The following is a 25,743-nucleotide window of genomic DNA, read 5'->3' on the forward strand; positions in this document are numbered from 1 at the left end:
CAAATCTCTGCGCTCTCAGATAGCAATAATAGTTAATATGGTGCTCTTCAATGTCCCATGTTTGTGGCATTGATGAATAAATAATTTATTGTTTACTTCAAATTAGATGTTTATATTTGATTTATAAAAGACATACAGTATGTATGCATTGGTTACTGTTGTGATTTCTTTAAAACAATGTAATTGTTGGAGTTCAAGTGTTTGATGTGATTGGTGGGTGATTAAGTGCATTCTTGTCAAATAAATATGCTTATTAATGCATGATTATGGATACATTCTGCAAAGAGTTAATCTGGCTTTGAATCTGCAACAGAACATGTCAACATGTTAAATAAAGCAGTGCATTCTGACACCAATAATTGAAATATATATCACCTTGTTCATATAGTTGGCAGTAATTCTAAGGGATTAAATTTAGACCTCCACCAGCTGAAGGAGCAGAGGATCTGGTAAAACAAAGGTGTGGCTAGAGATGACATGCAGGGATCTTGCATGTCTACATTTATGCTAATTAGCATTTTCGAAATAGAGTAAAGAGAGCCGAATATATTGATAAAAGTCACCTTGTCCAGGAGAGATTTACAGTTATCAAAACGTCACGCCGGGGAAAGCCTACATGAAACACAAGCCTTGTTTGAAGTGCCTCTAAAATCCCTAATGGAAAAATGAATGGTGAAAAAAACAAACGATTGGAACCATTTCTGTGTTTGTCGCTAGGTTTTATGGGTATTATACACGTCCACTGTGGTGTAGTAGTGGGATTGGTTGTTTAGCAATAAAACCGGTTTAGATTGTTGACAAAATATAAACTATATTTTTTCTCCAATGTTTATTGGAAACATATATACATTTACACAGTGAGCACTTGTTGTCGCTCAAATACAGCTTGCAGTTGTTGGTAGCTAGCTACAGATTTTTTTGCCATAACAAATCTGTCAAAACACCTCAAAACAAGACATTGTATAAATAACAAGATGAAACTAGCTGAGACGAGTCAATTACGATTCCCCACATGGCAGTTTCGTGTCATTGTTGATAACTAGCTACCTGGTCATCCATAATCACAACAAGAGATTATTACCCCATTAAAGTGTCCATATCCTTTTCGTGACGTTGTCAGCTAACCCAGCTATCTGATTCATCTCTACACTCACGAGTCAATGACAGAAAATGGGCAGTCCGACAACTAGCGTAAAATTCCTCTACAGATATAACATTGAGACAGATATTTCACTGGATGTATAAATGTGAAGTATCCGGTGTGCGGTTCCACTCACTACCAAATATGGTAGTGCGGGGAAGCATACTGGCGGGCTGTGGGAGAAGTTGGAACGATATGGATTTTGGCCGACATTTTACAAATCTTTTCATCAATTAAACATTTCATCTCAATACAATTTCTGTTCCCAAAACTAGAAACTGTTATGAACGAAACGGACTAAGTTTTGTAGACTTCACCATTTGCAAAAGTTTGTAAAAATCGAGTTGTTTAGGCGTTCCGTAAAATAAATATGCAGATGTTAACTAGAACGCGCCAATAGGATATTTCTAGCGCGTGCTTGGCTCTGCCCACCTCCTTGCTTGTTCTGCCCACTCTGACTCATTTGTTGTTATTGGAAATGACAAGTTCTGGTCTATCTTGGTTTCCTTAAAAATCTTTGGCTCCTGCAATCATTTTGAGACTGCAGCGCGGGTTGTATGGTTGATGTCCAGTTATTTCCAACCCACATTTTTTAAACAAAGTCTCACTCTCTTCTTGATCTTGTATTAGGATCTAGGACTAAAAAAGCCTTTGGAATCATGAGTAAAGTGCAAGGTGGGATGAAATGCGTGAAATATCTCCTTTTCGTTTTCAACTTCATATTATGGGTAAGTGTTGGTCCTACTATTGATAAATTAATATACAGTTATTCAATCATAAACAAGGTTGCATGTGTGCATAATTGATCGTGATTGCGGATGCATTTTGCAGCAAGTGAATCTCTCACGCTGGTTGAAACCGATTCATTTATATTCTTATCTAGGTCTGGGGGGAAACTTCATTTCGTTTTAGATCTGTCTCTGCAATGTTATCTGATTTTTATCAATATAACTCGTTTCTTTTTTCCACGTATGTTGTTACCAATAGTAGTATTATTCTGACGGATGAGATAGGACTTCCTCACACACAAGTACTGTAAACAAGCCCTTAACCAACAATGACGACGTTCAAGAAATAGAGTTGAGAAAATATTTACTAAATAAACTAGTTTAAAAAAAATATATATATATATATATATATATATATTATTTTTTTTAACTTTAGTTTATTTAGTAAATATATATATATATATATATTTTTAACTTTAGTTTATTTAGTAAATATATGTATATATATATATTTTTTTTTTACTTTAGTTTATTTAGTAAATATTTTCTCAACTCTATTTCTTGAACGTCGTCATTGTTGGTTAAGGGCTTGTTTTAAGTAAGCATTACACGGTAAAGTTTACAGCTGTTGTATTAGGCGCATGTGACAAATACGATTCAATTTGAAAATTCAATTTGAAAATGTGTATATATATATATATATATAGGGGCGGCAGGGTAGCCTAGTGGTTAGAGTGTTGGACTAGTAACCTGATAAAGGTTAAATAATATATATATATATGTGTGTGTGTGTATCAAAAAGTGACAAGAAAATTACATAACAATAATAACGCTTTATACAGTCTCACTATGTTGCTATAGAAACTGTTATTCCCTGATGTGAGTCAAACATAGCATAGGCTTATGAATTTGTTGCAGAACTGCAGTTTGTTTCTATATTTCCAACATAGCTATCTATGATAATAGAGATCCTATTAAATAACTAGATAAATCAAATCAAATCAAATCAAATTTTATTTGTCACATACACATGGTTAGCAGATGTTAATGCGAGTGTAGCGAAATGCTTGTGCTTCTAGTTCTGACAATGCAGTAATAACGAGCAAGTAATCTAACTAACAATTCCAAAAAAAAACTACTGTCTTATACACAGTGTAAGGGGATAAAGAATATGTACATAAGGATATATGAATGAGTGATGGTACAGAGCAGCATAGGCAAGATACAGTAGATGATATCGAGTACAGTATATACATATGAGATAAGTATAAACCAAGTGGCATAGTTAAAGTGGCTAGTGATACATGTATTACATAAGGATGCAGTCGATGATATAGAGTACAGTATCAACGTATGCATATGAGATGAACAATGTAGGGTAAGTAACATTATATAAGGTAGCATTGTTTAAAGTGGCTAGTGATATATTTACATAATTTCCCATCAATTCCCATGATTAAAGTGGCTGGAGTAGAGTCAGTGTCATTGACAGTGTGTTGGCAGTAGCCACTCAATGTTAGTGGTGGCTGTTTAACAGTCTGATGGCCTTGAGATAGAAGCTGTTTTTCAGTCTCTCGGTCCCAGCTTTGATGCACCTGTACTGACCTCTTCTGGATGACAGCGGGGTGAACAGGCAGTGGCTCGGGTGGTTGATGTCCTTGATGATCTTTATGGCCTTCCTGTAGCATCGGGTGGTGTAGGTGTCCTGGAGGGCAGGTAGTTTGCCCCCGGTGATGCGTTGTGCAGACCTCACTACCCTCTGGAGAGCCTTACGGTTGAGGGCGGTGCAGTTGCCATACCAGGCGGTGATACAGCCCGCCAGGATGCTCTCGGGATGGGATATGTCATAAAACCTCATAGTTCCAGAATGGTGTGGAAAAGGCAGCCATATTGGTCAGGGAGACATCCAAACCTGTCTAATTGGAATGAATGGCAGTAGAGACATAATCTTGATTTTTCTTATGTAGGAAAATAAAAGCAAGGCATGTGATATATCAGAAATTGTGTAATATAATTATTGTCAACCTACAATATTAAAATAGTTTCCACAGGTTTTATACCAATTTTCCGATAGATAGCCTAAAATATGTAAACAGACCATACATGTCTCCATGTTTTGTTTCATTCGAAAGCTGTGAGTGCTATTATATAATACAATATCAGTACTTGTTGCATTTACAACTTGTCTAAGTCCTATCATCAACTGATTTCAGCCAGTGTATGGCTGTGGATGGACTGCATTTTTTGAATGGAATGTTGGGATAAACTTCTTAAAATCAATCCCATATACTATGATCTTACAAAACAAAGGTTTTAAATTCTCTAGTTCAGCAATATTAAAAACAGTCAAATACTTCTCAAAGATGTCCTCTGGTGGTCAAACTAGCACTAACTCGCATTAATGGCAACAATGGCTGACACTAAAATAACATGCCATAGAATACTGCGGCTGCCCGCAAGCTGTGCTGCAGTACGACACAACTTTTAAAGGAAGAACCACTGTAGTCCCCGTCGGTATTAGATAGAACGTTGCGGCCCTACCCGCCAGTGGGGAAACAACCACATGACCTTTTTCAAACACAATTTTCTTGTCTGCTTTCTTTAGTCAATTACAAAACTACATTCAAGAAAAGTCCAACATTTCTAAAGATAACTATCAACAGTGCCTGCTCTCAGGCCTTCTCACTACTTAAACGTAATACGATAGGGCTTCCCTCATGCCCCTTTTCATGATGGTGCTAGCAGTCACGTGAGTGAGTGTTAGCTAGCTACCGAACGGAACATTAAACTAGTCAAGACCATCAACACAAGCAAATGGACTATTCAGCTACAAGTAGTGAGTGGATTTACAAATGGACAATACTAAACAAGTTAAATGCCTTACCTGTGGTGAAATGTTTTCCACACCCATAGCTACGTGTGTCCTACTTGGACACCGGGTCACCACATTTCCCACTCTGAATAGCCTGAAGCTCCACGGCTCTTCTCTCAGGCCCTATTTCCATATGTAGGCGCATTGTGAACCGCAGGTCGGGATTTTCGACCTGGTTGAACAGCAGCTTTTCGGCACGTTTAGTTATTTCTGTATAACAGAAAATTAGCTATGAAGTTGGCTCTTTTACACTGGGGGTCAATGGGGGGGGGAATGTGTTTCCCTCCATTTGTGGCGGTGGGTGAAAATCGACTCAGACTATTAGCAGGGAATTTGAAACATTTATGGAATCATTCCTCTAAAGCTGGCTAGCTAGCTATCAAACATACAGTGCAGATTTAATTTCACCTTTATTTAAACAGGTAGGCCAGCTGAGAACATGTTCTCATTTACAACTGCGACCTGGCCAAGATAAAGCAAAGCAAGATAACATACATGAACAAGACGCATGCATACTTGCCGAGCACATGCAAGTGTTTACATGGTTCTGTGCATGCTGCAGGTGACAGAAATCGGAACGCATTGCCAGCGCTTTAAAAAACGTAGGATATATTGTCTCACATTCTTACCGGTCAAAAGGACCAACTGTATGGACAACCTGTACAGTACGTTAAAATATTATTTTATTCAACATTCTGGCTTGTAGAGGTTATGAGAGGAAACGCTAATTTCTGCCCGAAACGTCGGGTTTCCATGCCAATTTGCTAATGGACTTTTAGGCCTTTACCCGAAGAATAGGGGAACAATGCTATCAGATAACATCTAACAATTGTTGTCACATTGCTAAGTTATGTGTTCATATATGAAGTTTTTAACCTGTTTTCATGTTGCTTTCTAAAAGTACAATTTTTGACCAATGTGTCAGATTTCTGAAACTGAAATAAAAAATACATTGTTCTTGATGATATATGTAATATTAGGGATATTAGAGTATCTCTATTCCAGACTTTACGATCTAGAGCTCTCTGCCCACGGTAAGACAATTGGTTGTCCCCAGAGTGGTGTCACTTCGTCAGACAGCAGCCCTTTGTGCCCAGTTATGAGACAAAAGCAGCAGCATTGTGAGCTGAGCCAATGAGGGCAGGGTCATAGTGGTGAGGAGAAAGCCAAAGAGGGCAGGGTCATAGTGATGAGGAGAAAGCCAAAGAGGGCAGGGTCATAGTGGTGAGGAGAAAGCCAAAGAGGGCAGGGTCATAGTGGTGAGGTGGTGAGAAGAAAGCCAAAGAGGGCAGGGTCATAGTGGTGAGGAGAAAGCCAAAGAGGGCAGGGTCATAGTGGTGAGGAGAAAGCCAAAGAGGGCAGGGTCATAGTGGTGAGGAGAAAGCCAAAGAGGGCAGGGTCATAGTGGACACAGCTTGAGGCTGAGACACCACGAGCTGCTCTGCCCTGTCTAGGTTTTAGCTGTAGGCACAGATGTAGGATTAGTTTACCCTCTGCCTATCCCTCTGCTTATGCATCCCCATTAGGGGTTTAAAATGTAACACTGACCTTAGGTCAGCGTCTTGGGGCCGTGTCTGCTTTGGCTGCCTCTCTACATGGTGCTCTGAAGGCCAAAGGCCCCAGAGGTTAAAAGCAGACTAGTTAGCATGTGTTACTTTTTTATTACAACATAATACCATTAGATTTCCACTATGTGCAGTAACGGTTGAAAACAACTGGTTATGGTGTATGTATTTTTAATGGGACACAGAGGACACACAAGGGCTGTGGTTAGTTGTGAAGTCAATTATTTTCCTACTGGCTGTTCCTTTTAATGAAAACAGCCATTTTTGACAGTTGTTTTTTTTCTGAGTACAATGTTTTATTGAAGCATCTGCCCAAGAGTATCTGCTCAGCCTCTATGTAAGGCCAGGCAGCACATGGTTGGAATACCACCATGTATCTGGTAAGGCTGTCATGGGGATCAGTGCTGTCCTGATCTGTTCTCAAGGTCAACTCGAGACAATGTTATTATTAATAGACACCAGTCAGTCTGAATCTCATCTATAGTATGCAACATCATGCTCTAATAAAGGTTAAGGTTCATGATGACATTAAAAAAAGGAATGTATACAATATTGTGCAGAATGGGTTAATTGATTGTCAATGTGTTGCATTGTATAACAATGTTGATGATTAATGAATACATGTATTTATTTATTTCCACTAAATGTTATACAGTGAATATTGGTGTATGTTTATGCTTCATCTCTCCTTTTCTGCACCCCAGCTGTGTGGCTCATTTGTGTTGGCAGTGGGATTATGGCTGAGGGTTGACCCAGAGACAGTCCAGCTCCTGGCTGGAGAGGAAGCCCCTGGGACCTTCTTCATAGGTGAGTCCAGTTCACAGTGAGACCAGGAGCCCAGATCAGCTGAACACCCTCCCAACTGTTCTACTGGAATTAGTTACCAGTCTCGTGTTTAGTATGGCATAACATAACCATAGCAAAATGCTAACATTTCCTCTCTTTCAAAAAAAAAATTCAAAAAATGTCCTTACATTTCCTTGTACAGAACACAGCCCAGCTACCTACAATGTTCACTAGGGTAGGAATATGTTTGAAGTACAGTATTTAATGCGTGGCTATCTTTGTGTTTGTTGAAGCATTTCCCATCAACCTGATCCTGTTTTAATCCTGCAGGAACATACACTGAGTGTATAAAACATTAAGAACACCTTCCTGATATAAAGTTGCACCCCCTTTTGCCCTCAGAACAGCCTGTGTTCGTCGGGCATTGACTCGACAAGGTGTCAAGCGTTTCACAGGGATGCTTCCCACAGTTGTGTCAAGTTGGCTGGATGTCCTTTGGGTGGTGGACCATTCTTGATACACATGGGAAACTGTTGTGTGAAAAACCCAGCAGCATTGTGATTCTTGACACACTCAAACCAGTACGTACGCCTGGCACCTACTAACATACCCCGTTCAAAGGCACTTAAATCGTTTGTCTTGCCCATTCACCCTCTGAAGGGCACACATACAGTACACTACCGTTCAAAAGTTTGGGGTTAGAAATGTCCTTTTTTTTAAAGAACATTTATTTTTTGTCCATTAAAATAACATAAAATTGATCAGAAATACAGTGGAGACATTGTTCATGTTGTAAATTACTATTGTAGCTGGAAACGGCAGATTTTGTATGGAATATCTACATAAGCGTAGAGGCCCATTATGAGCAACCATCACTCCTGTTTTCCAATGGCATGTTGTGTTAGCTAATCTAAGTTTATAATATGAAAAGGCTAATTAATCATTAGAAAACCCTTTTGCAATTACATTAGCACAGCTGAAAACTGTTTTGCTGATTAAAGAAGCAATAAAACCGTCCTTCTTTAGACTAGTTGAGTATCTGGAGTGTCAACATTTGTGGGTTCGATTACAGGCTCAAAACACCAGTCTCAGCGTCACCAGTGAAGAGGCGACTCTGGGATGCTGGCCTTCTAGGCAGAGTTGCAAAGAAAAAGTTGTATCTCAGACTGGCCAATAAAAGGAAAAGATTAAGATGGGCAAAAGAACACAGACACTGGACAGAGGAACTCTGCCTAGAAGGCCAGCATCCCATTTCCAGCTACAATAGTCATTTACAACATTAACAATGTCTACACTGTATTTCTGATCAATTTGATGTTATTTTAATGGACAAAAAATTTGATTTTCTTTTAAAAAACAAGGACATTTCTAAGTGACCCCAAACTTTTGAACGTTAGTGTACACAATCCATGTCTCAATGTTTAAAAATCCTTCTTTAACCTGTCTTTTCCCCTTCATCTACACTGATTGAAGTGGATTTAACAGGTGACATCAGCTTTTTCCTGGATTCACCTGGGCAGTCTATGTCACTCAGTGTATATGGGGCAGCAGGGTAGCCTAGTGGTTAGAGCGTTGGACTAGTAACCGAAAGGTTGCCAGTTCAAATCCTCGAGCTGACAAGGTACAAATCTGTCGTTCTGTCCCTGAGCAGGCAGTTAACCCACTTCCTAGGCCGTCATTGAAAATAAGAATTTGTTCTTAACTGACTTGCCTATTTAAATAAAGGTTAAAAAAATATATGCTATGACAGGAATCTTAACTTTTTGATGGCTTATTCTATTAGAGTCAGCACTCAATTGACTGTGGGTCATCATCCCCTTTTAGGACATAATCACAGGTTTATTCTTCCAACAACAAACATATTTCCCACATGAGCTCTTTGAAGAGAAAGTGCTTGGAGGGGCATTTTCCTGAGCGTCCAATTATATGAAAACGATAACAATAACATTCACACAATGCCTCTCAACGTTCCGTATTAAGTACACTTCAGTTCAGTGTTCCATACAATAGCATCTCTCTCAATGGGTCTCCACCATGGAAATTAGTAGAATGCAGCCTATTCTTGTTACTCCCACTTAGAGCATGACCTAAAATGGTGACTTCACTTCATCAGCTCTTCACCATGCCTTCACCCAGTTGGCTGCTGTCCTCAGGGTGCTCTGAGGCTACAGTCTCCTAGTGACCGCCACTCCCATCAGCCAGAAAGTCATGATATCATCAAACATTGCATCATTCATTGCACATTGTGATATTGACATCTGGTGTCAACTTCTTGATTTAATCCTAGTTAAATGCAGTAAAAGAAGATCTGGATAGATGCCCAAGCTTTGGGATGATGTATGCAATGTAGCTGGTTATGATAACACTATCAAGTTAATTTTGGCTTTCAATGCAAATGTCATACCAGCGCTTGCCTGGGCATCCAAACCATGTGGCACAAAGAGAGCTTCTTACCCAACATGGTAACTTCTGAGTTTGGTAATACGCTCTTAGAAGAAAGGGTTCCAAAAGGGTTCTTCAGCTATCCCCATAGGAACACCCTTTTTGGTTCCAGGTAGAACAGAACCCTTTTGGCTTCTACCTGGAACCAAAAAGCATTCTCTTAGGGAGACAGCCGAAGAACCTTTTTAGGTTCTAGATAGCACTTTATTTTCTTCTAAGAGTGTATTGGTTGTAGCCAACAATACATGCATAACCATGTGTTCTTATCCATTTCATTTCACATTTAATGTGGAGACGTTGCAACGACAACAAAAAATCACTACGATTGATCATTCTTTTATCATATTGCCTTGGCAACACAAGACGCATATTATCTTGGGCTGCATAAGAACCATAGGAAAGAGAAAGGCCTTATTGCAGCTGTCCCGACAAGACAAGACCAGACTGAACAGACAGAGATACCATAGAGGGGCAATATGCAGCATTCTCTACGGATGATTCACTTTCCATTCTGTCACTTCTGTGTCTGTCTAAGCTGAGACAAGCCTATGGGGAGCAGCCACAGTAGATTTGCACACTGAACTCTCAAAGATTTGCATTGCCCATTGCTATCCTCCACCAATACTGGGCCAACACAGAAGTGCAAATGCTTAGATATGGCAGATATCGATAAGGATGAGTGCTGTACATTTGTTTTGGGAAGGCCTCTCTTATCAACGTCGCTAGCTTTGTTTGTGTAAAGCAAGGCACCTGTCTTGTCTCATGGTGTTTTCCATTGCTAAGCAGGAGATAAGCTTTGAGCTCAGCCAGCCCTCTTGTTCCCAGTTTCCTCCCCCAACCACAGCAGAACGTTTCGCCACACCTCCTGTCTATTGTTCTTAAGCAACGAAAACAACCTTAGCGCACCTCGGCCCCAATGTGGTTTAATTAGGCAGCCATAGCAGTTCCTGCCTGTGTCATTGATTAAGCCCTGAACACGGAGTATCTGGACTGCCCTGGTGTACCATTACTACCCTATAACAGGGCTGGTAATGAGAGGTGTAGGAAGGCAACACAGGGCTGGAAGTTAGGAGTATGGGGGGGAACCTCAGGGCTAGTAGTGAGGGGTGTGGGAGGGCACCACAGGGCTGGTAGTGAGGGGTGTGGGGGGGCACCACAGGGCTGGTAGTGAGGGGTGTGGTGGGGATACCACAGGGCTGGTAGTAATGGGTATGGGGGGAACCTCAGGGCTAGTAGTGAGGGGTGTGGGAGGGCACCACAGGGCTGGTAGTGAGGGGTGTGGGGGGAACCTCAGGGCTGGTAATGAGGGGTGTGGGAGGGCACCACAGGGCTGGTAGTGAGGGGTGTGGTGGGAATACCACAGGGCTGGTAGTAATGGGTATGGGGGGAACCTCACGGCTAGTAGTGAGGGGTGGGGGGGACCTCAGGGCTAGTAGTGAAGGGTGAGGGAGGGGGACCTCAGGGCTAGTAGTGAGGGGTGTGGGAGGGTACCTCAGGGCTGGTAGTGAGGGGTGTGGGGGGCACCACAGGGCTGGTAGTGAGGGGTGTGGGGGGCACCACAGGGCTGGTAGTGAGGGTTGTGGGGGGCACCACAGGGCTGGTAGTGAGGGGTGTGGGGTGCACCACAGTGCTGGTAGTGAGGGGTGTGGGGGGCACCACAGGGCTGTTAGTGAGGGGTGTGGGGAGGGGAACCACAGGGCTGGTAGTGAGGGGTGTGGGGGGAACCACAGGGCTGATAGTGAGGGGTGTGGGAGGGCACCACAGGGCTGGTAGTGAGGGGTCAGGGGGAACCTCCAGGGCTGGTAATGAGGGGTCAGGGGGAAACCACAGGGCTGGTAGTGAGGGTTATGGGGGTGGCACCACCGGGCTGGTAGTGAGGGGTGGGGGTGGCACCACAGGGCTGGTAGTAATGGGTATGGGGGGCACCACAGGGCTGGTAGTGAGGGGTGCGGGGTGTACCACAGGGCTGGTAGTGAGGGGTGTGGGGTGCACCACAGGGCTGGTAGTGAGTTGTGTGCCCCCGCATCACAGGGCTGGTAGTGAGGGGTCAGGGGGAACCTCAGGGCTGGTAATGAGGGGTCACCACAGGGCTGGTAGTGAGGGGTGGCACCACCGGGGGGTAGTGAGGGGTGGGGGTGGCACCACAGGGCTGGTAGTGAGGGTCAGGGGGGGCACCACAGGGCTGGTAGTGAGGGGTGCGGGGTGTACTGGTAGTGAGGGGTGTGGGGTGCACCACAGGGCTGGTAGTGAGTGAGGGCTGGTAGTGAGGGGTGTGGGAGGGCACCACAGGGCTGGTAGTGAGGGGTCAGGGGGACCTCAGGGCTGGTAATGAGGGGTCACCACAGGGCTGGTAGTGAGGGTTATGGGGGGCACCAGGCTGGTAGTGGGGTGGGGGTGGCACCACAGGGCTGGTAGTGAGGGGTGCGGGGTGCACCACAGGGCCGGTAGTGAGGGTGTGGGGTGCACCACAGGGCTGGTAGTGAGGCATCACAGGGCTGGTAGTGAGGGGTGTGGGAGGGCACCACAGGGCTGGTAGTGAGGGGTCAGGGGGAACCTCAGGGCTGGTAATGAGGGGTCAGGGGGAACACAGGGCTGGTAGTGAGGGTTATGGGGGCGGCACCACCGGGCTGGTAGTGAGGGGTGGGGGTGGCACCACAGGGCTGGTAGTGAGGGGTGCGGGGTGCACCACAGGGCCGGTAGTGAGGGGTGTGGGGTGCACCACAGGGCTGGTAGTGATTTGTGTGCCCCCCGCATCACAGGGCTGGTATTGAGGTGTGTGTGTGTGTGATCACAGTGCTGGTAGTGAGGGAGGGGGGCCATCACAGGGCTGGTAGTGAGCGGGTCATCACAAGGCTGGTGGGGGACATCACAGGGCTGGTAGTAAGGGAGGGGGGCGTCACAGGGCTGGTTGTGAGGGCGGGGTCATCACAGGGCTTTTAGTGGGGGGGAACATTACAGGGCCGGTAGTGAGGGGAGGTGATTATCTTTCCTACTCCTTGTGTTGAGAGGGGTAATGTTGCTCAAGCAGGGGTGGAGCAGCTAACGACATCCACATGCCTCTGAAAAGGAGTGTTGTGTTGATGAGAGATATTGTAGAGAAATGTACTGCTGCAAGTTCAGCAAAGATGTGCGTTGGATTACCTTAGCAACACCAAGATATTCAGGGTATGCAAAATATATTCAATCAACCGAGAGGCACTTTGAATAATGTGCAATTAGCACTTTGAAGTGGAAAAGTACCTTGTTTTAATGACACTTTTCACAACTGTCAGGATTTTGCATCTCCTTTCAGCTCCTGTATTTTCCACATCAAACACTTTAGAATGTTAACATGTTAGCTGTATTATATACGGGATATTCCTACTTCAGTTTGCAGTTATCTAGATTGTGTTGCTGCATGGTTTGGTCCATGTGCAACAATCTTTGTTAATGCTGTCACCATCTGTTGATACACTGAACCTCTCCCCGCTCACTCTCTGTCTATCTCTCCTCAGCCGTGTACATACTGATTGGTGCAGGTGGGGGAATGACGCTGGTGGGATTCTTTGGTTGCTGTGGAGTTGTGAAGGAGTCACAGTGTCTCCTTGCGTCGGTGGGTAATTGGTGGGAGTTTTACCTTAGGCACCTGTTCAGTGGAATGCAATTTTATCTTAGCTCTACCCAACCATTTTGAGTCAACACAAGCCTCCCACTGGGCACAGACGTCAATGCAATGTCTATTCCATGTTGGGTCATCATAATTTCATTGAACTGATGTGAAAACAACATTGGTTCCACCAGTGTGTGCCTGGTGGGCTTCTCTTATGAGTATACTGTCAGCAGGCCCTGAGTTTTTACTAACCATATGTCCTGATCTGGGAAAACTCCTGGCCATATGTACAGGATACTATATGGTAGGCTATGCATTAAAATGAACTGGGTGGTTCGAGCCCTGAATGCTGATTGGCTGACAGCCGTGGTATATCAGACGGTATACCATGGGCACGACAACATTTCTTTCTACTGCTTTAGTTATGTTGGTAACCAGTTTATAACAGCAATAGGGCTTCTCAGGGGTTTGTGGTATGTGGCCAATATACCACGGCTAAGGGCTGTATCCAGGCACTCTGCATTGCATTGTGCATTAGAACAGCCCTTAGTCGTGGTATATTGGTGATATACCACACCCCCTCAGGCCTTATTGGTTTAAAATGTCACTGCCCTCTCTGTTTTGCAGTTCTTTGCCTGCCTTCTTGTAATCGTTGGTGCAGAAGTTGCTGCAGGTGTGTTTGGATTCATGAGCAAAGACAAGGTATATCCACTCCAATCAATGTTCTGATATTACACTTAAATGAAAGACAATTTATTGATACTGCAATCTCTGACTAATTTTAATTCATCCTTAATCTATGTTTTAGATCATTGAAGATGTTCAAAAGTTCTACAGTGAATCTATTTCAGAAGGTTCTGAAAATGCCAACCAGACGGCAATAGCAGCAATTTACCACACTGTTGTGAGTTAAACTACTGTTTTCTTTATGCTCTCATGAAGTACTTATTGATCATGTCACATTGTCAATGTTGTCCATTTCTATGTTTTGATATGCTATATTTATTTGTTATATTCTGTTTTATTTCCATTTGTAGCTGAATTGCTGTGGGGACTCCGTGACTAACCCGTCTCTGTGTCCTGATGAAGACCTAAAGGTACAAACAACTCTTCTTTGCGCTCTCCTGCTGCAGTATCATATATTCCTCTAGGTGGCAGTATAACATCATGGTTTACCGTAGTTCTTGTCTCCTTTACTGTCTGATAGCCATTACTTTAGGCCGGCTGTTATCTATTTTACCTAATTTCAAATTAGATTATTAACATCTAGTTTTATAGGCTATTTATAGTACAGTAGTACCTATAGCTGTGCTTAGATCATGGGTTTCAGAGATATTGTGTGCTCTATAGAGGCTAATGAAGATACCCTAATGTTCTCTTATTAAGAAAAAGTGAATAAAGGTATTGTAAGTGACATTATGCTATGTGTGTTTCCAGAACTGTCTGAATGCAATAACGGACTTTTTCAATGAAAAGCTCTACATTATCGGATATGTGGGGATTGGTGTTGCAGGTGTAATGGTAAGAGTCTTACTGACACTCAGGCACAAATTACATTATGTTACATATGGTAACTCATTATATAATTATTTACAAAATATTACCAGAAATCTGCAGAAAACTGTATTACAAGCTTATAGTCGACTAATATAGTTTTTTGTTCTCTAATCAGGTCATTGGTATGATCTTCAGTATGGTCCTCTGCTGTGCAATTCGGAACAACAGGGAGGTGATCTAGAAAGACCCAGTAGCTCTAGCCTTACCCCTCCCACCCTGCAGGCTTAATACCGACTCACCAGCTCTTTATAATCACAATGCCTGAACAAGGAGGGTACATCACATCTGGGATGGAGGACAGGGGAGCCCTTTTTAACACAAACATTCAAGTCCGGGGGTCAATTTAGTGGTGCGGGTGTGATATCACACACTGAAATGTTGACAGTGATTTCCCCATCCCCTGGACAGAGGCAGTTAGACCAGAACCCCTCTCTCTCCTCTGGCATCTCGGTGACCTGAATAACTGGCCTCTTACTGCACTCCTCTCCAAGCACAACGTGGCTCAGCATCTGGCACTACACTGAGACATCCCCCATGTTCCTCATCCTCTAACACTGCCATGTTCATGTACCGTCTTCCTCTTTGACGCAGGAATGTGATGGCTGAGGAGCATTGCTGTATACAAACTCCTTTGTGTGCTGTTTTTAACGTTATTTATTCAATGTCTTGTAACCTCAGTTCAAGGGTTAATTTTGTGTACAGAGCTACTGTAGTCGTATGTTGTGTGCTTGTAAAGTTGTATTTAGGTCAGTAATCTTAACTTCAGTCATTGAGTTTTACATAACTGTTGTTGGGACTTGCCCCTACTGTATGCATCATACCTACTGTATGCATCATTACTCACTAAATGTCTCAAATGTGTATCTTTGTATAGACAATACATTGACTGGCGGATGGATATTATTTTTGTGTTTTTGGTGACCAGTTTTTCGAAGGATTTTGACTCCTAAACACGTTATGTTATAGCCACAGACACGATTTAACCAGTTTTAGAGACTTCAGAGTGTTTTCTATACACACACACTTATCATATGCATATACTATATTCCTGGCATGAGTAGCAGGACGCTGAAATGTTGCGCGATTTTTAACAAAAAGCTGTGAAAATTCGCAGCCTCCTTAAGAGGATATTCTACTATCTAACTGTATGTTGTTTTCCTTTGCTTGGCCCATCAGCATAGTGTTGCTCTGCTACAAGCAGACCCTGCACCTTGTTTTGGAAAAGAGCTGATTTCAACTTGACCAACATTCTGAATGACTTTTGTCATTAATATTCTGTGTCAGGAAGCAGCTACATTTTTATGAAGCATTGTACTGTCATTATTTTAATGTCCAACCTGAAGTCTGGATGTTCAAGCCTTTTTGCATTGTCCTGTGCGAGGCCTCAGAGAACACGTGTGAACTGTTCCAGTGAGTTAGTGTATATTTTGAATGAATTCTTTCTAGTGGGTGTTAATATTGTTTGCACACAGTTGGCCCACACGGTTGTAGATCCAGGTTATGTATGCTGATAATGTCAAACAAAAAAGACATTGAACTCTTTTATTTTATCAGCATGTCCATTTGGTAAAATGAGATGTTTTTATCCTATTTAAATGTTCATGGATCTCCCGTGAGAAAGCTAAAAGAAATTAGACTATTTAACCTAGTTAATAGCAGAAAGCTATTAGCTGTATTTGACAAACATTAGGGATGTGGGGGTCAGTTGATTGTTCACCCATCCGCAACCGCCTGACCAAATGTGATAATGGTCAAATCTGATGCCCGACCCCAACCAGCAAATATAGAAAATGTACTGTACAGTTCCCATTTTTCGCTTGAACATTTATTGACAAATGAAGTTTTAACATACAGGTGACCCCAAAGCTTAGGTTTACGCACTAATGCCAGGTAAAAAATTATGAAAAACCGGTAACACTACCGGACACCCAGCATCATAACACATTATGAAACGGTCATAATAACCATGTCATAATATGTCATAACAGCTGACATAACTTGTCATGACACATATATTTGAACCTGTTGTGACATATATTGCGTTATTTTATGGCTGGTTATGACACCTACATAAGAGTGTCAAAACCTACCACACAACACAAAACATTCCATTACACCATAGCCTACTCTTCAACAGCATGTTTGTGTTATATAACATTTTCTGAAATTGACCATATTAAAATATTGTTGTAATTGGGCACACATTGCTGTCAGACTTGCACCTACCCCAATGCTCTCTTTCTGATGACAGGGATGAACGCAGGAACAGATTTCAGGAGCAGGACAAGACACCCTCTTTTTGACTGATGACTGACATAAGGGCATGCACATGACAGGCCTATCTGGTTTATATGATTATGATGGTCATAATGATTCTTGAGTGTTAAGTATCTTTTTTACAAGTTAGTTAAAATATGATGAAAAAAACATGACTGTAAATAATTCATCACAACAAAGGACTTAAGAAACAAACTTTCAAACGAAAGGAAACTTCTTGACAGGGAAAAAACACATTTGAATAAATATGGGTTTTGACACTTATGTAGGTGTCATAACCAGCCATAACACATATGTCACAACAGGTGTTATGATCATATTATGTCAGCTGTTATGACATAAACTACATGACCAAAACCAAAAGTATGTGGACACCTGCTCGTCGAACATCTCATTCCAAAATCATGGGCATTAATATGGAGTTGATCCCCCCTTTGCTGCTATAACAGCCTCCACTCTTCTGGGAAGGCTTTATACTAGATGTTGGAACATTGCTGCAGGGACTTGCTTCCATTCAGTAACAAGAGCATTAATGTGGTCGTGCACTGATGTTGGGAGATTAGACCTGGCTTGCAGTCGGCGTTCCAATTCATCCCGATGGGGTTGAGGTCAGGGCTCTGTGCAGGCCAGTCAAGTTCTTCCACACCGATCTCGACAAACTACTTCTGTATGGATCTTGCGTTGTGCACGGGGTCTTGTCATGCTGAAACAGGAAAGGGCCTTCCCCAAAATGTTGCCACAAAGTTGGAAGCAGAGAATCGTCTAGAATGTAATTGTATGCAGTAGCATTCAGATTTCCCTTCACTGGAACTAAGGGGACAAGCCCGATCTATGAAAAACAGCCCCAGACCATTATTCCTCCTACACCAAACTTTACAGTTGGCACTGCATTGGGGCAGGTAGCGTTCTCCTGGCATTCGCCAAACCCAGATTAGACCGTCGGATTGCCAGATGAAGTGACTCATCAATCCAGAGAACGGGTTTCCACTGCTACAGAGTCCAATGGTGGCGAGCTTACACCACTCCAGCTGACGCTTGGCATTGAGCATGGGAATCTTAGGCATGTGTGCGGCTGTTCGGCCACGGAAACAAATTTCATGAAGCTCCCAACGAACAGTTCTTATGCTGACGTTGCTCCGGAGGTAGTTTGGAACTTGGTAGTGAGTGTTGCAACCAAGGACAGATTCATTTTTGCGCTTCAGCCCTCCTGTTCTGTGCGCTTGTGTGGCATACCACTTCACGGCTGAGCCGTTTTTGCTCCTAGGCATTTCCACTTCACACTAACAGCACTTACAGTTGACCAGTACAGCTCTAGCAGGGCAGACATTTGACCAACTGACTTGTTGGAAAAGAGGCATCCTATGACGGTGCCACGATGAAAGTCACTGAGCTCTTCAGTGAGGCCATTCTACTGCCAATGTTTGTCTATGGAGATTACATGGCTGTGTGCTCGATTTTATACACCGGTCAGCAACAGCTGTGGCCAAAATAGCCAGATCCACTAATTTGAAGGGGTGTCCACATACTTTTGTGCATATGTATATTATGACATGGTAATGAGTGTCATAAAGTTATGGCGCTGCGCGTTAAGTCAAGTGCGTTAAACCTCAATGTAAACTAGATGAACTGCACAAGAAGTATACATGTATGGATTTTTTTTAAATACATTGTTCTCTTTATTCAACCAGCCCGTCATCCACACATTGCATGAACCTAAACCTGCCTGTCCCGTGGATATAACAGTCAGGACTGCAGGTTGTGTGTCAACCTGGGCATCACTTAAATACATACAAATCAAAATTAGACATACAACATAAAGGGATGTAACAGTCATTTTGTTAGATGACCTGGTGCAGATAGCGTCGGTGATGCTATCTGGCAGGCTCAGTCAGTCTGAGAAAAATGCCAATACACTCAGCTAAGGCAAATACAAAACCATGTGCATTACATTTAGGGGCATGTCATTAATAAAATAAACTAAATTATGGCTATAAACTAAAATTATTGAACTTTTGTCTATAGCCCTGAAGTAACAGACCACTTCACAACCTTACTGTATATGTATGTATAAATATGCATAATATAAATGATTCAAGTATTTAAAATGTAAAAAATAAACTAAGATGTGAGTGTCTGTGGCAGCGAACCATGGGGTTTAGCTGTGGAATAACCCCTAGGTGCTTGGTCCCTCTGTCTCAAACTAAACTTCAGTGAAATGCGAGTTGAAGAGGTTTCTTTTGAAAAAAACGTTAAAAAGCTAATTCTAACGTGTTTCTTTAGCCTTCTCAATCGACCACAGTTAAATTAACAATTCAAATATGTCAATCAGACTGATAGCTTGAAATCACATGACTGCAAAAACATGACAGAGGCTATGAAATACCTTCACAAATGGAGGCTGAGGGGAGGACGGCTCATAATGTCTGGAATGGAACCAATGGAATTAAACACATGGAAACCAAGTGTGTATTTGACACCACTCCAGCCATTACCACGAGCCCGTCCTCCCCAATTAAGGTGCCACCAACCTCCTGTGACCTATACAAATCTTCACACCACACTATGGCATTCAACCAACAGCACAAAAGTGGAATCATAAATTATCAAATATTTTTTAGATAAACAATGGATAAAGAAAACAAAAAAAAGATGAAAAAAACGTTCAGTTGTTGTTTGTGTTGAAATGGCCCCTCACAGAGGGAGAGGAACCAGGGAGACTCCCCAGCCAGGGCCACTGCTGCACTTCATGGTCCGCAGTTCAGCAAACTGACACCTTCAAGTGCAATCGTTGTTCACAGCCCATTAAATAAGCCAGGAAAATATTTGGAGGAAGTGCAGTACAGCTGTTAGACCATACAGGAAGTCAAGAACTATAGAATGTTTTTTTTAATTTTCTCTTTTCTAGGATCCAAAGCTCTGACAGACACCTCAGTCTTACGTAGTTTATTTTTTCTGTACCAAATACTGATGGAATATAGCTGCCAGTATTTTGCTGAAATACTTCTTCATGCAACGTGTGAGAAAGTCCCATGCACAGCCAGGTAGTGTTGGTCTTGTCTCATGCAGACAAGTAGTTGAAAGGTGACTGGTCCAGGATGAACTCTCCGATGCCAATAAAGTACATGACCTGTGCAATGCCGAAGAGAGGAGCGATGACCAGCGCCCTGCATCCTGCTCCCTTCAGAAAGGCAAAGGGACCCTCCTTACGCATGATCTTACTGCAAGGAGAGAAAGGAAATAAAACACTGCTTGAATTTCAGGAATGTGGGTAAATCAATTTTTAGAGCACACTGGTTGTAAAGTTGCAACGAGTTCAAAGTCAGGGAATAGCATGATTAAAGAGTGACTCTCTACCTGACGCAGTCAACCACACCGTTGTAGCTCTCCTCGTTGGCCCCTTTGCTCAGAGACTGCAATCTCGTTTTTACAACTGAAATAAAGAGCGGGAACTTGTTAGACCAGAAAAAAAAGAAGAAGAAAAAGACCCATCCGCTAGCTTAATAGAAGTGGGTCACAAATGGAGACAAATTCCAGGCTCACCATCACAAGGATTGACTGCCACAGCTGCAGTGGAGCCAGCCAGACAGCCAGACAAGAAAGCCCAGTAGAAGGGTGCGGATTCATCTCGAGATGGCTGGCCCAGCCGGTTAAGGTGGGCAAACAGTGGGAAGTAGACCATGGAGAAGGGAACATCTCTGAAAGACGAGAAGTATTTTACTGGTTTGTAAATCTGTTTTCTAAAGCTATTCCAATTTTTCTAGCCTAGCAGCCCCAATTAAAATGACTACAGGCCTTTGACTTTACATGAATGTGTAAGAAGCCCTTACCTCATGAGGGTGGCCCCGAGGCCTTTGTAGAGGCCCTGGATGCCTTGTGTGTGCAGAAGGTCCCGGGCAATCTGGGTAGCAGACACTGCCCTGGCTGCAGGACTGGGCCCCACGTTGTAGGACCTGCTCAGCACTGTGTTAGTGGCAGCCAGCTTAGTAGGAGACTTCATGGCTGGCATTCTCTGCTGAGCCGCTGGGAGGAACAAAAAGACATGAATATACTTGCACAAGATATATTTGCCGCTGTAGGAATCACATGTAACATAACTTCCATCAATCAATACGGTGTACTTGCTTACCTAGCCTCCCTGCGTCCTGAAGTTGAATCTTAAGCATTTCCATAGGAGTCGTAATGACAACTTGGCATATGCCTGCACCACAACCTGCCAACATCTCCTTAAACACCGTCAAGCCTTTCCTGCAACAAGGAGTCAGAGGTTAGAAAGCATCCATGGGATAGGATTGGTCTCTTCAATGACTAGTTGGACACTTCATTATATATCTATTAGCTACACTGTACTCTTAAATCTACCATCTTCACTGTCCACAATGCAAACTGTAATTTACCCATTTTTGCTAAGATGCTGGCGGAAGAAGTCATTTGCAGCTAGTTTGATGGCCTTCTCAGGAGTGACCAAGGTCAGATTCACAGCAGCACCTGAAGACAAAACAATTGAACATTAATCAAACCTTAAAAATCATACATCAAAATGTGTTTACAAGGAAATGTTACAAATAAAAACATTCCCCGCCACCATCGATCCATTTAAGTATGCAATGCCATTGACTGTACAGTAATAGCTAGCAATCTAATACACACGTTTCTAAATTAAATAGACAAGAAGCACACAAGATGGCTGCTCTGGCATGATCATGGAGGGGGATTATTTCAAGCATAAGTCAACCTAATGAGTTACATTAAAACATGAGAAACATGATGAGAAGCAAGCAGAACAGGAATGCGAACAGAGTTCAGACAACACTAAAGAAGGGGATGCAAAGAAGACAGTAAGTTCCAGGAGAAAATGAAAAAAGCTTAGGCTAATCTACTGGAAGACCAACTTCTCTTAAGAAAAGAAATGTGGGAAGAAGACTTTACATGAAGACATAGGCTAGCCTACATGCCAGTGGGAAATGGATAGACGAGAATGAAAGTCACCTTAGCCGCCATTACTACGACATACATTTTCACAAGAGCATTGTTTGGCAATGGTCACAAGTGTTGGTGAAATGTCAGTAAGCGAAAGGAGTCAAAAGCAGAAAGAACAGGTTCACTGATATGAAGACATGAAGGAGCAAAATTTTGAACAAATGGGAAATGTTTGCCTCGTTGAAATAAAGCATTATTGTAAGAACCATTAAATGATTTGCCTTCAGTGTGGCTGTGCCATATCGGCTAGCCGTTCAATTTCCCAGGGGGACGCAGGTCTGTAACATGGAAAAAAACAGATGCAAAAAAAAAAAAAAAAAAAAAAAAAAAAAAAAAAAATAGCATTCCTCACACAAATGCAGTCCCATAAAATTAACTCCAACCGCCTCTCCACAAAAGACACTAGGCTATCTATGTACATGATGTTGCCCAACACAAATGTGTTTCATACAGTATTTAGTTTCAGTACAGCTAAAGTAATGCATTTCACTGTGAACATTGCATCAATCATGCCATCAATTGAAAATTAGACCATTCGCTTTTAAAAGGTTTGGAGAATATTCTACCATGTGTCATTCATTCAAATCTAAATAAATGAGTACAAGCCAATTTCTAATGATGCATTTAAACATCACTACATAAGTACAATGCAGTGACAATCAATCAACTTTTGAGATCACATCAGAATATAATTACTGATATCAATAATGAGAAACTACTGCATTGATTGTGATTGAACAGCAACTTGACTGCTTTCACTTTAAGCAAATAATTAAATCCAGATCAGTTATAGCTTAAAATAATTTTCTTACAAATCGGTCACAATTTCACTAATAACCCCCTTGTTGACTAAATATAGAACCCGTACTATAAAACTAGGACAAAATATGTAATGACTTACCTCTATACATGCCAAAGTATCCTTCTGATCGAACAGTCTTAACGAGGCAGTCCAGCCTAAGAGAGAAAACACATGATGTCAGAATGAGGGAAATTTATCACAACGTCTTCTTCCTTCAGGGCTCGCGAGGGAGCAGATCCACCTACTCGTTCGTGTAGGTGGGGCTGTGACGGTAATGGAATTTTTGGTGAAGATTATTTGTCAGGCAAATGACTACAGTCACTGTTTAGAACCGTTACAATAGCAACAAAAGTCTCATCACGTTGTAAAGAGTCCATGTTATGGCGGAAGCGGACTCGACCACAAGTGTCAATCTTTTTTAATGCCTAGACGTCCCATCTTCAGTCAGATGTCTGTTCCACAAAATTCTAGAACTGCCTAGTTTTGCATCCCCTCATCTCTGCTTATATAAGCTGTTTGATGTAAACCAGGCTTATATCCATTTGCTGCTATCAGGTAAATTGTCAACTATTTTTCATGATGGACAATCCATAATCGGCAGTTACACAATTATACAATTACTGCACCAGGCCTGTCTATAGATAAAACAGACAGTCAGAACTAAGTAACATCAAGGGGTTTAGGGTGAAGATGCCAACTGAATGGGTGCACAGAGCAAAGGGAAATTTCCACTCCCCTCACACATTCCTCAGGATTACTCAACAGGAAGAATGAGCCAATGACGGCAGTCGGTCGTCACAGACATGGGACTCAAAGCCGGGCACAAGTATATGCTCTCATGACAGCAGCCGCACATCAAGATATCCCATCCTATATTAGTGTAATTCCATGTCCTTTGTGGTGTTTTTAAAAACGGTCAAATGAATGTAACTATCAAGATTTAGCTATGCAGCCACACAGCATGACATGAAAAGGGAGGACAGACTCACATGTTCTTGTAGATCTGATGACCTTGCCTCTGGTTCTGTAACCTGGTCTTTACAAGGTCGATGGGAAACACACAGGTGACCCCAACAATGCCAGCAATACCACCATTGATCAGTTTAGCGGGAAGGCTGGAAAAAATAAAACCGTTTGAGATTAGGTTCAGATTGGCATTACACACACACACCTTCAAGGCACTTGAAATAGATAAAACATAAAGGAAGGATACATTGATGAAAACATTTTCCTGGGTTACTAACACTGAAAAAAAACTAAGCAACTCTCTAAATATTGCATATATTGAGTAAAAAAGTGAAAGACGCTCAAGACAGATGAGAGAAAGCCACAGTTACAGTACCTGATCTGCTGCTGGTGAGCCATGGTAACTTTCAGATAGGTAACAGATGTAGAACGGAACCGTAATATCTTAGCTAGTCGTAAGTCGATCGTAGTGGTCAGTAGATCAAGTGCTGATGAGCTGCTGCTAGAGTTCTGGAGAGGAAGAGCCAGGGAGATTATTTATATATAGACAAGCCTGTCAGAGTCCTGAGCACGAGTACACACACACACAAAATTAAACCTAATACACACAAAGCCTATCCCACACACATACAGCAACATGCCCCTTGGATAATCTCCACCCACTCACACCTCAAAGGATCACAAGGGTTTACAACCTGCCTCTTACTGGAGGTGAAAAGTGACTCTCAATACACGCTCAGTAACAGGAAGTCTATATTTGGGCATCAGTTTGCATGACTCTGAGGCATCAACTCCAGTATCTTTGGCACAGTTGCTAGGGTAAAAGACATTCCAGGTCAGGACGTGAACAAGATTCAACTTGAGTCTAACTTGTAACTTTACTACACCCCAAACCAGTTTAATAATTAACTTTAGTTAGCCATTTCACTTTAATTTAAAGCTAGAATCCTTGTTTGCTACATTAATTTGACACACACAATTATATATATAGATATATATATATATATATATACATACATACATACATACATATATATATTACACACACATCGCCATTGGTTGTTGAAGAATATTACTTATGAGCTAAGTTCAACTGTCATACCCCATCAGAACCCAAAATATAAGCTTGTTTTACTCCAATGTTTGCAAAGAACTTAAATATTAAGCAAAGCTGCACAGTATAGCCTCAAAACATGGTTTAAACTATAGCTTATATCATGTATGGTGAATCATTGCACCACATACTAGATCATTTAGTAGAGCATGGACCTTGCAAAGCCAGGGTTGTGGGTTTGATTCCCACGGGGGACCATTACGAACAAGTATAAAAATGAATGCACTCACTACTGTAAATAGCTCTGGATAAGAGTGTCCGCTAAATGCATAAAATGTCAAATTAGTAGTTAGCTTTAGTTAGCTACATTTTTGCCAGCCCCATCCATTAACTTAACCAACCAGCTACTATTATAATTTTTCCCTACGTAATCTTATTCAATAATAGCAAGAATATGTTTCATTACTATTGCGCCTTATTTACTTAGCTAATTAAGTTACCAAGTCTAGCTAAGTTAGTTAGCTGTTATTTATACGGAAATGACGTTTGCCAACGTTAATTCAGTATCTTCCGTATATGTATAACGGTACTGTAAGATTATTAATCAAGTTTCTCTATGTATAAACATAATAATAATAATACTTAAAATTCGAATAGGTTGTTTAATTACACTCAGAGCAAGCTAGTGTTAACTTGCAACCTAACTTTAACTAGCTAGCCGCGGCAGTTCCTCTTTCAAAAATGCATTATAAGAAATTGAGCAACGATGACATAGAAAGTGTCAATCCCGTTAATACATTAGCTAATAGTTATATTTGATAACGCGAAAGACACTCACCTGAAATAAATGTCAGATGAGATATGTCGTTCTAGTACGTTAAAGTATCGTCTGTCTTGTCGTTAGTTGTGAAACTTACTGAATGACATACTGGAAAATTCCATCACTTAATTAAATATGAAGGCGGGGCCAACTAGTCGCAACGAGAG

General features: G+C 42.0%; 2 protein-coding genes across 2 annotated transcripts; one reads left to right on the forward strand and one right to left on the reverse strand.

Annotated features, from left to right (window-relative positions):
* The first annotated feature begins 1,660 nt into the window (after positions 1–1,660).
* LOC112221238 (CD9 antigen) lies at positions 1,661–15,583 on the forward strand. The gene is made up of 8 exons (XM_024383403.2): positions 1,661–1,869; positions 7,011–7,113; positions 13,029–13,126; positions 13,751–13,825; positions 13,932–14,027; positions 14,161–14,220; positions 14,561–14,644; positions 14,796–15,583. Exons 1-8 carry the CDS (start codon positions 1,801–1,803, stop codon positions 14,859–14,861), a joined length of 651 nt encoding a protein of 216 aa, XP_024239171.1. The 5' UTR covers positions 1,661–1,800; the 3' UTR covers positions 14,862–15,583.
* A 3,022-nt stretch (positions 15,584–18,605) lies between these two features.
* On the reverse strand, positions 18,606–25,728 carry LOC112221222 (mitochondrial glutamate carrier 1). Its single transcript, XM_024383382.2, has 10 exons — positions 25,595–25,728; positions 24,079–24,212; positions 23,726–23,851; positions 22,836–22,891; positions 21,352–21,442; positions 21,084–21,202; positions 20,785–20,977; positions 20,498–20,652; positions 20,312–20,387; positions 18,606–20,175 (listed from the first exon to the last, which is right to left on the reverse strand). Exons 2-10 carry the CDS (start codon positions 24,099–24,101, stop codon positions 20,016–20,018), a joined length of 999 nt encoding a protein of 332 aa, XP_024239150.1. The 5' UTR covers positions 24,102–24,212; positions 25,595–25,728; the 3' UTR covers positions 18,606–20,015.
* Between the last annotated feature and the right edge of the window lie 15 nt (positions 25,729–25,743).

Source organism: Oncorhynchus tshawytscha, linkage group LG02 (assembly GCF_018296145.1).
Source record: "Oncorhynchus tshawytscha isolate Ot180627B linkage group LG02, Otsh_v2.0, whole genome shotgun sequence".
NCBI lineage: Eukaryota > Metazoa > Chordata > Actinopteri > Salmoniformes > Salmonidae > Oncorhynchus > Oncorhynchus tshawytscha.